This window comes from Lycium barbarum, chromosome 8, assembly GCF_019175385.1.
Source record: "Lycium barbarum isolate Lr01 chromosome 8, ASM1917538v2, whole genome shotgun sequence".
In the NCBI taxonomy this organism is placed as follows: Eukaryota; Viridiplantae; Streptophyta; class Magnoliopsida; order Solanales; family Solanaceae; genus Lycium; species Lycium barbarum.
In genome coordinates this window covers 112,230,570-112,243,602 of record NC_083344.1, presented here as the reverse complement: position 1 = coordinate 112,243,602, position 13,033 = coordinate 112,230,570, and the positions used below count along the sequence as shown (strand labels likewise).

The following is a 13,033-nucleotide window of genomic DNA, read 5'->3' as shown; positions in this document are numbered from 1 at the left end:
CATCTAAGAATCTTTCTCAGCAAGGCTCAATCGATGTCCTTCAATGGTACCCAGTAGACTGGCATTTGACTGAGAAAGGCCCCTGTTGTTCTCCAGCTACACCTAGTTTCGGCCCCTTTAAGCCTGTAACTTCCCTTCCAGACCAGCTATGGTCTTTTCAGCCACGACCTTCTCATGGGCCATTTTTTCCAACTCCGCTTCCAGGGTCTATACTTTCTCCGGCTTGGATTCCCTCTGAACAAGGCTCGTGAAATGATCCTGGTGGTTAACCACTATTACCTCATTATAGATTACACAATCAGTGATCCCTAATCCAGTTTCCTTCTTTGGTTTACAAATCATAGGTCAAGCTATTAATGGAGGCTTATTTGTGTGCACCTATCCACACCAAATAAAGTTCCTACAAACTGCTGTAATTTCCTTGAGTACACTCTTTGGTAGATCAAATATGGATGACCAATATGAGTGTATGTGCATAAGAACTATATTCATAAGTTGTGCCTAGCTGCATATGAGAGGTTCTTGGACCCCCAGATTTTTACCCTTGCCACCATCTTTTCTATCAATGCTTCACAATCCCCTGCAGACAGCCTTTTAAAAGTTATTGGCACACCCAAGTATTGAGGCCAAGTTTAAGGGTCTGTTTATGTATTATGTATTTTATCTTAAAAAGCACATCAATATATGAAATATAGTATTCCTTCTGTCCTAAAAAGGTTGTCCTTCTTTCCCTTTTAGTCTATCCTAAAAAGATTGTCCCCTTTATATATTTAGAAACAATTTAACTTTATGAGATGATTTACAGCCACACAAATTTAAAATTTTTGCCAAGTCAAAAGAGGATAATCTTTTTGGGACGGAGGGAGTATAATTAACACGTTAGTTTAAAGGACCAAATTATCAAAGGAGCACTGATGTTCACATCGGGAAATAGGTTTAACAATTCCATGGACCCAAAAGCATTAGATGAAGTTTGGTCTGGGTACTGTATGGGTAAAAATTTCGCCTAACACGTGGACCAATATGTGACTGGCACGTGTCATTTAAAAATAAAGGTGTAGAAAGATCTAATAGTAATGCCAAGAATAGCATTCACGGAAAGGTAGCTAATACTAGCAACACGGTCAACGAAGAAGAACATCAACGGGAATAACATATGAGACCCTCTTGATTACGCATTAAATGGAGTTAATGCAGTAACGGCGAAATGGTTTCTGACAGCCAGAATCAAGGAATTAAATGACAATCACTAATTCAGGAATTAATGATTGTCATTACATACACACAATGGGAAAGACACCATATAGGACCAAATACCTATAAATAGGACTTGGGCTTGTATATCTAGGCATCGAATACTTACTGAAAAAATAGATTATTCTTGATTACTTTCTACATATTATTATTTTATTACTCTGATTCGCTGATTATCAAGCACTTATTCATTCTTGGCAAAGGAGAAATCCATTACGGTTATTCATCACAATTGGCATAAGTTTACTTTTCCCCTTTATTTATTTGTTCTTTATCAACCTTTAATAACTTGCTTGTGTTAATTCAACCATTTTATCAAATTGCTGCTAGCTGTGGTTAACCTTATTTAACTTCTTAACTATTTGGGCAAAGTACGATTTTTGACTCAAACAGTTTGGCGCCGTCTGTGGGAATTCTACAGTTGGCCTTGTAGTTTGATCTCTATTTATGCAAGCATTATTACTTTGGTATTTTATTTTATTTTTGCATTTCAGAAATAACAGGATCTACACCTACACCCATTGACGAAAATAGGAATGTCAATGATGAAGGATTGGTTGACACAACTAACGGAACAACAAGAGACGCATCAATCCAAATCAAGCTTCCATCCCAATAGGTGATTTACATTAATTCTTGAAAGAAGAGATGGCAGATGTGATGAAACAAATGATGGAGGAAATGCGACAAAATCCCTCAAAACCGCCTCCACTGAACGAAATTGCTAGTTCAAGTGGGGTACTGCCCCTTAAGCAAAGAAACTTAAGCGGCGAGCCGACCAATGTCGATGATCTCGGCATAGTAGCAACAACGGCTCACGACAATACTGACATCAGTCCAATCATACCCGAACCAATATTGTAGCGGTTCGAGGAGCATATGAAAAAAATCAAAGAGCAGAAAGAGAGAATCAGCAGAATACCTGGAGCCCCACCCGCTATAAAAAAAAGAGGATGATAGTGACAACATATATCATCTATGGAAAGATTCTGCAGATTTGGAACACGTTCCAGAATGTTTTGAGTTACTAAAAATCAAAAAATATAACGGAACTACTGATCCTCAGGATCACATCACAGCCTATACATCCGCTATTCAGGCCGGTGATCTTGGGCCAAAGATGGCTCGGTCTATAATGATTAAGCGATTTGGTCAAGTGTTGACAGGAGGAGCGCTAGATTGGTATGCAAGCTTACCCTCCCAAATTCACTTGAATCCTTTACGGATTTGGTAGATAAATTCAAGAAGGCACACACAGGAGCAAGAAAAGCAGAGAAGAAAATGGAAGATATATACAACATCAAACAAATGAGGGATGAAACTCTACAAGAGTTTGTTTATCGCTTCCAGAAACACCGCAACACCTTGCCGCAAATCGAAGACAAATGGGCTGGAATTGCATTCCGACATGCATTGCATCCCGATGGAACACCAGCAACGAAAGATCTCGCCAAACACTACGTTGAATATCCGGCAAAAATATGAGACTATATATATTATCAATACTGTTCAAAAATTTGGATAGAACAAGATATCATCAGTCCGATCATGAGGAAATCATTATCAACAACTAAGGATACATCAAGTAGAAATTATTCCAGAAAAAACGACGGAGATCGAATGTATAGAAGAGAACATTATGACCCATATTATTCACTTGGAAGTCATGACGGTACACGAAGAAATAATCAATATCGACACAGGTCACCACCAGCAGCAGAGACTTCCCGAGGAAATTATAGCGCTGGGGCTCCGAAACTCACAGACCATAATTTCTGTGTTTCAACATCAGAGGTAGTGGCAGAATTGGAAAAATTGGGTAATAGGGTCAAATGGCCTGGAAAAATGAAATCAGATCCGAGTAAAAGAATTCCAGAGCATTTATGTGAATTTCACAAAGAACATGGTCACAAAACCAAGGATTGCCATGCATTGCGATTGGCAGTCGCCGAACTTTTAGAGCAAGGGCACTTGACGGATTTGCTATCGGAGAAAGGCAAGCAAGTATATTATCAGAAGAGGGAGAAAGGAGCGCCTCCACCATTTCCCGAGCCAAAGAGCGTAGTAAATTTTACTATAGGTGGTGTAGATGTCAACATCATAGCAGGCTTGGACGTCAACAAAGTTACTTACACTTCAGGCATGAAGTTCAAAAGAGTAACAACCAGAAATGAAAAAAGGGATAGGCTGACTTTCGTCGAGGATTGTATCACCTTCGATGAAGTCGATGCCGATAATATGCAATTTTCGCATAATGATGGGTTAGTAATTACTTTGCGCATCTTAGATAATGATATTAAGCGTGTTTTTGTTGATAAGTGAGTGCTGCTAATATCAGGGTCATAGAGGAGATGAAATTGACGAGCAAAGTAATCCATAAATCTATCATGCTCACTGGGTTTAATAATTCTACCTAGAGAACTCTGGGTGAAATCATTTTACCAGTAGTAGCAGGTGGAGTGGAGCTATAAACTATTTTTTCAATCACGTCCTCTACAATGGCTTACAACATGATAGTTGGACGTCCCTGGATTTACGCCATGAAAGCTGTACCGTCAACATATCACCAAGTGATCAAATTTCCAACGCTGTGGGGCATAAGCGAAATTTCTAGAGAGCAAGAAATTTCCAGAGATTGTTACACAGTGGCATTAAAGAAGGGCGTACCAAAGGTAGAACATTTCCAACCGGAAAGCGAAAGTAAAAAGGATAAACAAGTGTACCAAATACTGCAACAAAGGGAATCAAGCACCGACGATGCCGAAAAGGAAACTATACAAGATCCTTTAATGGAGGAACAATCAACGACAATAGTCGAGGACCTCAACTCGATGCCGTTTGATGATGTATTGCCGAAAAAGCGTACATTCCTTGGATGCAAACTACATCAACCAAGTAAGTATATTTCATTCTTATGTGACAATAAACATATTTTTGCCTTTTGCCATGCTGACATGACAGGGATAGTGCCGGAAGTAGCAATGCATAAGCTGCACATTGATCCTTATCACAGAACCGTAAGACAACCTCGAAGAAGATTTCCCGAGGATAGAAGTAACTTCATAGAGGAAGAAGTGCAAAGATTATTAGATGCCAGACCCATAAGGCCAGTAGAACATACGGAGTGGGTGGCGAATGTAGTAGTGGTGCCAAAAAAGAACGAAAAGCTGCGAATGTGTGTGGATTTCACAGATCTAAACAAAGCATGCCCAAGGGATCCATTTCCACAACCTCATATAGATCAAATTATAGTTATTGAGTTTTCTTGATACGTATTCAGGATACAATCAAATTAAGATGAATCCTGCATATCAAACAAAAATAACGTTTAGGGTTTACATTGTTATAATGTGATGCCGTTTGGACTCAAGAACGCCGAAGCAACATATCAACCATTGGTAACGACAATGTTCAAAAATCAATTCAGAAAAACAATGGAGGTGTATATTGACAATGTGATTGTGAAATCGGAAAGGGCTGAAGATCACTTGATTCATTTAAAAGAAGCATTTGCAATTTTAAGACAATTCAACATGAAACTGAACCCCGAGAAATACCGCATTCGGCGTAGCATCAGGAAAGTTTTTGGGATTCATGGTTTCAAAGCGAGGAATAGAGGTGAATCCAGACTAAATAAAAGCGATAGAAAATATTCCCGATGATCTCAACATCAAAAAGGAGGTTCAAAGTTTGACTGGTCGAGTAGCAGCGCTATCTCGATTTATTTTGAGATCATCGGAGAGGTACCACAAATTCTTCACGATACTAAAGAAGGAGCAAGGTTTTGAGTGGACGCCGAAATGTAAACAAGTATTGCAGGAGCTTAAGAGGTATCTTTCAAGTCCGCCATTGCTGTCAAAACCTAACCCCCGGGAAAAGCTATTTCTATATCTTGTTGTATCAGAGGTATCAGTAAGCGCAGTTCCAGTACGGGAAGAAGAATGTAAACAGTCTCCAATTTATTATGTTAGTAAAACACTTTTAGATACTGAAACGAGATATCCGCACTTAGAAAAATTGGTTTTAGCTTTAATGCATGCCGCTAGAAAATTAAAGCATTATTTTCAAAGTCATCCAATTGTCGTGGTATGGTAACAACATTCCTCTTATGGAGTATTCTCCATAGGCCAGAATTATCAGGTAGATTAGCTAAATGGGCAATTGAACTTAGTGAATTTCATATTACTTATCAACTTAGAAATGCTATAAAATCGCAAGTTCTTGCTGATTTTGTAGCAGATTTTTGTTCAAAATTAACTTTGGAGGCAGAAAAAGAAACCATCTCAACTTCAGGGTCATTGGCCGGGATATGGACCCTATACACGGATGGAGGTATCTAAAGAAAGCAGGTCGGGATTAGAAAGCGGGTCAGGATTAGGCTTAGTACTTAAAGTACCCAGGGGCGAAATTGTCTTCCAAGCCATTAAATACCCAAAATTACTAACAATGAAGCCGAGTATGCGGCTGTTATTGTAGGTTTAAAACTTGCTTTGGAATATGGAGAAGAAAGCATCAAGGTACACTGTGATTCGCAATTGGTGGTCAATCAGGTGAATGGAACTTTTAGTATAAAGGAACCACGAATGCAGAAGTATCAAATGCAGATATCAGACCTTTTTACAAGATTCAAAGATTGGGGACTAGAGCAGGTTCCATGGGAAAGCAATGCCGAGGCCGATGGCTTAGATAATTAGCATCAACTGCCGACCCTGTAGAGCCAGGAAGCCGAAGTGTGATCCATTTATTGCATCCAATTGGTTGCGAAATTGAAGTACGTGTAACGGGATCAACACGTGATTGGAGAAATGAGATACTTGATTATTTGCAACAAGGGACTCTACCCGTAGATAAGAAAGAAACACGAAAATTATGAGTAAAAATAGCTAGATATTGCTTGGTTTACGGAGAGTTATATCGAAGAACCTTTGGGGGCCACTCGCCAAGTGTTTAGGCCCAATGGACACAGAACCCGCTATGCAACAAGTGCATAGTGGATATTATGAAAATCATTCCGGTGGGAGATCATTAGCCTGATGTTTGCTGCGTGTAGGTTATTATTGGAACACAATGGGCAAAGATTCATAAAACTTTGTAAAGCGATGCAAAGAATGTCAAGCATATGCATCTGCAATACATCAACCTGCAGAGCTTCTTCATACAGTCATTACCCCATGGTCGGTCATGAAACGGGGACTCGACATCATGGGAGCATTCCTAGAAGCCAAAGGTAAAGTTAAATTCTTACTTGTTGCAACTGGCTATTTTTCTAAGCGGGTTGAAGCAGGAGCATTCGCAAAAATTGGACAAGAGCAAGTTATTAATTTCCTTCGAAAAGACATCATATGTCGATTTGGTATTCCTAAGGAAATAAGCTGTGATAACGGGAAGAAATTTATTGTAGTAGAGATAACAAATTTTCTCTAAAATCTTGGGATCAAACGGATAACATCTTCACCATATCATCCATCCGGCAATGGACAGGTAGAATCAACAAACAAAACGATACTCAAAGTATTGAAAAGACGAATATGTAGCGCAAAAGGAAGTTGGGCCGATGTCCTCCCCGAGGTTCTTTGGTCTTATCGAGTTACACACAAAACAAGTACCGGAGAAACACATTTTTCACTAGTTTACGGAGCAGAGGCATTGGTGCCAATTGAAGTAATGGAGCCAAGCATAAGATATACACATGCTACAGATACAAAGAACATGGAAGCAATGAAATATGGACTTTGATCTATTGGAAGAACATCGAGAATTGGCTCTGATCAAGTTAACACTACAGAAACAGTAGGTGGAAAGATACTACAACAACAAGTCCAAATTGCGTCAAATTAAACTTGGATATTTGGTCATGCGAATGGTAACTCCTGCCACCAACATACCAAACGAGGGCAAACAAGGAGCAAATTGGGAAGGACCCTATAGGGTTATAGATGATGCAGGAAAAAGAGCATTTCAATTGGAAACTTTGACAGGAAGATTGTCTCCAACAATTACAACATAGCAATTTAAAGCTCTTCTATTCCTAACATCTAGTTGCATTAGACAAGCTGTATTCTTTTTTCCTTACCCGGGGAGGTTTTTAACGAGGCAATAAGTAGAATGTACGGCAATAGATTACGGGAATCAATGCTTATTTCTTCATACTTCAAAACAAACAATGGGGGACTACCACTAGGTACCTACAATAGAGGTTATCGCTCCAAAAATATAAGGAAAAAGCCTCCGAGCTCGATTTGTAAAACTTATAATCATGTTAGCAATAAAATTGGTTATTGCGCAATCTTTGTGTTTTATAAGTTTGTATGGTATATCCATGATTCCGATCATACATACATATCATTGTTTCTAATTGTGCAAATGATGTATCCATGATTCCGATCATACATACACAGTAGTAATGCAGACCATTTAAGTTAAATTCATAACGACGTAAAATTCCAATTCCGTTAAAAACACCTTCGAGTAAGATATGGCGGAATTTGACATGTAAGTCTATTTGTAACATCATACATTCTAGTCTAAATATTTCTCGAAATAAGATCTCTTGTGTGTGTGAAAATCCACTAACTGAGATCTCTTGTTGATAAAGAAACACATCAGTTAAGATTTCTTGTTTGTGTGGAAAGTCAAAATCAATGACTTAATTTCTTCAAGTCATGTGAGCCACTCAGTAAACTATAGAAAACTTCCCGAAAAGACAATATCAAACTTACAAGTCTACTCACAAGGATTCTGATATTAAAATTTTGAATCAGATTGATCACCCGTGAAAAGTTTTAATTGAAGGAAACTTCCAAGGGATTGCTTATAGTGAAGGCATAACATGAATAAAAGAAATTTTATTCATAAAAATAAAAGCCTTACATGAGGAAGGCACAGAATACAAACATTTAAACATGAGAAGAAGGAATTGGCGATGAAGAAGGAAGGGAAGCATATTTGGCAATTTTCACAGGAGGATCCTCGGATACATTCCCGGCGTTGGAATCAATATATGGATCCTCCCCGACTACGGTATCCTCAAGGACAGGAGTAACCGCATCTCCGGATAACACATCTACTTCATCTGAGGTGCCAATATCGTATTCCTCTTCAGTCATTTCCTCTCCAGCCATAGATTCATCCTCTGCATCATATCCCAGGATTTCATTGGCTTCTTTCATGTTCTGCCCAGCAACAGCGAGAGCCTGAGCATGATCAAAAGAAGAAGGTTGAAAGTCTTCAAAAAATCATGTCGAGCTTTGATAATAGCCCAACTGAGAATTTTCTATTTTTCATCTTCAAAACCCTTCTCCATATATTTAATTGTTTGTTTGTAGTTGTCTTTCCGACTCAGGAGTTGCTTTGCGAGTTCACGAAACTTCTTAGCATGATTCATGACCTCGGAGAATTTTTTGTGGCTTTCCGCTAACATAATATTTTGCTTGCCAAGATCTCGATCTTTATCCGTCAAATCTTCTCGGAGAGCTTGAGTATCATGTTTACTTTGATTCAGATCAATCAAGGCTTGTGCAATCTCTCCGGATTCTTTGACATTCTTCAATTGCAAAGCATTGAAGTCCGATTCAAGTTTGCTGAGAGTGGCATTTTGATCCCACAATTTATTTTGGAAATCAACTTTTAGCTGATTCGATTCCACTAATTTTTGCTTCAGATCGTTGATGGACAACTCTTCCTGCTTCGCTATGCAAAATGCTTCAGCTTTTTCTTTTTCGAGATCAGCAACTTGCTTCTAAAAATTTCTCTCATCAGCCCGATGTGCTGCAATTTCGGCTTTGGCCCTTTCTAACTCCCCGACGGAAGAATTATGTTTCGCATTCAAGATTTTTACTTCCTGGGTGAGTATGACATTCTCCCCATGAAGCTTTTGAATGAGTTTAGCCTCACCTTCGGCACGTTCAAGACTCCCACATAAATATGTTTGGGCTTATATCAAAATTAGTACAGGTCAGAATATACAATGAAGGGAGGTAAGAAGAAAAAAAAAAAAGGGAAGTGAAAGCCTATACCTGAATCATAAGCCCGAGGGCAACTATGTCCATTTGATGAGTAGGCTTATCTTTCAAAATCATATTCTCTTTGGGACCAATATAGTTATGCGCAAAACAACTCATCACGTGAGGATTGGCCAAAAGATTGTCCTCATCTGATAGTTCAAATGAATGATTACAATTGATGGTGAGAGGAACAAAGGACTTCATCCACAAAGTGGCGGGATCATCCGCCTGAAGAAGTTGTGCTCAAGGATCAACCCCATGCAAAATGTTGCCTTCTTTCCAAACACTTTTCCCTTTATCGGCTACGGACAAGCGGGAAACAGGTTGAGTGGTATTGTAAGGAACAGAAGGGATACTTGTCCCTCGCAGTTGAAAAAGAGAAATAGAAGTACCAGTAGGGATATCAACAACACCGGCATTAATATTTTCAGTATCGATTAAGTCCTCGACATCGGCTACAGCAGCTTCATGAGGAGGAACTTCAACTTCAGCTTCATCAACACTACCAGAGAGACAGGACTTAGTTTCATTGGCAACTCTAGAAATAATATTATCGGTGATATCCACCTTGGGAACAGCGGTATCACCTTCATTATGGCTCTCGGTAACAGCTGTTAATTTCTCCATCTCCTTCACCGGAGATTCATCTGAAATGACAACAATGTCAGAAGAAGTTGGAAACTCAACCCACCTATTACGATGTAAAACTAAAGAAAATTCTCCTTCAGAATTAGTAATCTCGTCAATTAGCCCGAACTCACTTGGCATACCTCTCATCCTCTCGAGAGTGACATCTGACGATTCCGAAAGAGATTGTTTTCTCAATCTTTTCTTCGTCAAGGCAGGCTCGTCAACAACCTTGGTATCCTTAACTTCGTCATTATACCTTTTACCAGTAAGAAATCTAATCTTTTCCAATGTCGACCCTTCGTCACTCGGAAGAGTCAGTCGTTTCTTTGCTATATGTTTCACCTTTTTCGAAGGACCCGAGAAAAATAAAAATGAATAAATGATAGATTCATTCGCCATTACAAAGCAAGGTATTTCTTCAATATCCTTACCTCTACTTTTCGTAGAGGCTCCGTTCGGCTTCATGTCTTTGAGAGAACGAATACCCTTCGAAACGGTATACACTCCCCATGTACGAACACTTGCAGAAGCTTGAATCACAGCTTTAGTGAATTCCCTTATGTTTGAAGGTTTATCTAGTCTAGGGTTAAAAGCTGTTGAGCAAAAGAGAAGTTTAAAAAGAGATGATTGATGTGATAAAGAAAATTAAGGAAAATAGTATTACCCCTCGCATTTTATTTCTCCGGGAAGGTGCTAGCATCCCCGCTCACCAGCTGAGCAGTAGAGATAAAAACAAACAAACCAACGCCGATCATGACCATCCCGAGGGTCTTCAAACAATTTATTGGATCCTCTAGCTCTTAACATAATCATAGAGCCTCGAATAAAACTGATCGAATTCAGATATAGAATATGATCGAGAGTAATGTTTACCCCAGCAAGGTGAGCAACATGCTCAAGTAATTGAACAATCGCCAAAACCCGGGGGTAATTTGTGCCACACAAATTTTTAAATGGACAAAATTTATCTATCAACAGCGGAAAGGGTAAAGTAAAGCCGATAGTGAAAGGATAGATATACACCGCAGAATATCCGGGAAGATCAGTAGTTGCGAACATACCCTTTTCGGGAACTACGATGTCGAGATTACGATTTGTCCAGTGGCATCGTTCCCAAACAGAATCAAGAGACTCCTCAGTAACGAGAGAATTAATTGAAGAAACTAAAACCATCCTTTCTTCGTCCAACACCGAAACATTGCGGTTATCGCCTTTCGGAAGAGCAATCTTTAAATCTGTAGTATGTGAAGGATTCTTCGAAATCACACTATCAACAGAAGGCAGATTCACATTTACTATGTCAGTTTCATCATCACCAACATCAGAAGTTGGTGAAGATGAAGGCCTGGAAACAGCAGCGGCAGCAATAGCATCGCCCATAAATTTTTAGGAGGCAATCCGCTATTAGGTTTTTTAACACCTACATTGGGGGGGGGGGGGGGGGGGGAGATCGTCAACAATGACGGTCTTTTCTGGTAAAATATTTTGAGAAGAGGGAAAAGACATGTTTAAGAATGGTTGGAAATCGAAGAAGTCAAAGAGGTTAAAGAAGAAGAAAAAGAAGTAGCGACGATATTCAGAAAATTGAAAGTAAAAAAATGAGAGGGTAAGAATTTGTTTTTATAGAAGAATCATTATTGCATCGGGAACTGGCGAGAAAATGAAGGGCATGGCAATGGCCACGTGCCCCACGTCTGACTTCGTCATTAATACAAGTCTTTTCAACTTCTGTGGTTATGCCACGTACCCATCACAGTCGTGGGCCACGATCTAGCGTCAGTTACAATGTTTCTTATTCCACAACAAAATGATTCAAATGTCTAATCAAGGAAAGATTGATAAAGATCGGCAAGACAACTCTTCGAGAACATCTATGAGATGAACCCGAAAAATTGAGGGACTATCTGTATGGGTAAAAATTTCGCCTAACATGTGGACCAATATGTGATTGACACGTGTCAGTTAAAAATAATGACGTAGAAAGATCTAATGGTAATGGTGAGAATAGCATTCACGGAAAGGTCGCTAATACCAGCAACACGGTCAACGAAGAAGAACATCAACGGGAACAACATATGATACCCTCTTGATTACGAATTAAATGGAGTTAATGCGGTAACAGCGAAACGGTTTCTGACAGCCAGAATCAAGGAATTAAATGACAATCATTAATTTGGCAATTAATATTGTCGTTACATACACACAACGGGAAAGGCACCATATAGGACCAAATACCTATAAATAGGACTTGGACTTGTATATCTAGGCATCGAATACTTACTGAAAAAATAAATTATTCTTGATTACTTTCTACATATTATAATTTTTATTACTCTGATTCGCTGATCATCAAGCACTTATTCATTCTTGGCAAAGGAGAAATTCATTACTGTTATTCATCACAATTGGCATAAGTTTACTTTTCCCCTTTATTTATTTGTTCTTTATCAACCTTTAATAACTTGTTTCTGTTAATTCAAGCATTTTATGAAATTGCTACCAGCCACGGTTAATCTTATTTAACTTCTTTATTATTTGGGCAAAATATGATTTTTGACTCAAACAAGTACGTATGAGCATAGCATATTGATGACTGTCCTTCGCAAATTATAATTTCTTTCAATTTCATTTTATATCAGTAATTCAGTACATGTGTCCATTTTATTTTCTTATTTTTTAATATGTGTGCATTTCATATTATCCTTTTTTACTTCATTCATAGGACACAACCTCTTTCCTTAAAAAGAGTGCTCTCACTCGCAGGCTAGTATTGAAGTGACCTCCCATTTCACCCAATCCTGAGTTATGGATAAAAAATTTAGCTACCATTTGAATAAAAACTTACTCGCATAGGTTGTTTACATCAAATAGATGAATATATGATATATATTTGAATATGTACAACTATCACTTAACCATGATTAATTAATATTTATATTCACTTCATTAAATTATTTAACCAAGGTAAATTGCAATGATTTAGTGTAAACACCCTGTGTGGGCAAGTATTACCCTACCATTTGGCCATAGATATTGAAAATTTATCTTCAAATATCTATTTGGCTATAAATCTTGGATCATATTTTGAAAACTATCTTCGAAATATCTTCAAGTTCTAAAGTTGGTCCAGACTAGTTTTTGGATTT

At 38.5% G+C, this 13,033-nt stretch overlaps 1 protein-coding gene across 1 annotated transcript; it reads left to right on the top strand.

Annotated features, from left to right (window-relative positions):
- Positions 1-2,802: 2,802 nt before the first annotated feature.
- LOC132608133 (uncharacterized) lies at positions 2,803-3,576 on the top strand. The gene has a single exon (XM_060322211.1). It carries the CDS (start codon positions 2,803-2,805, stop codon positions 3,574-3,576), a length of 774 nt encoding a protein of 257 aa, XP_060178194.1.
- Positions 3,577-13,033: the final 9,457 nt, after the last annotated feature.

What these genes read in the sequence shown, in the direction of transcription:
- LOC132608133 (XM_060322211.1), top strand. Translation starts at nt 2,803, where the DNA reads ATGAGGAAATCATTATCAACAACTAAGGATACATCAAGTAGAAATTAT.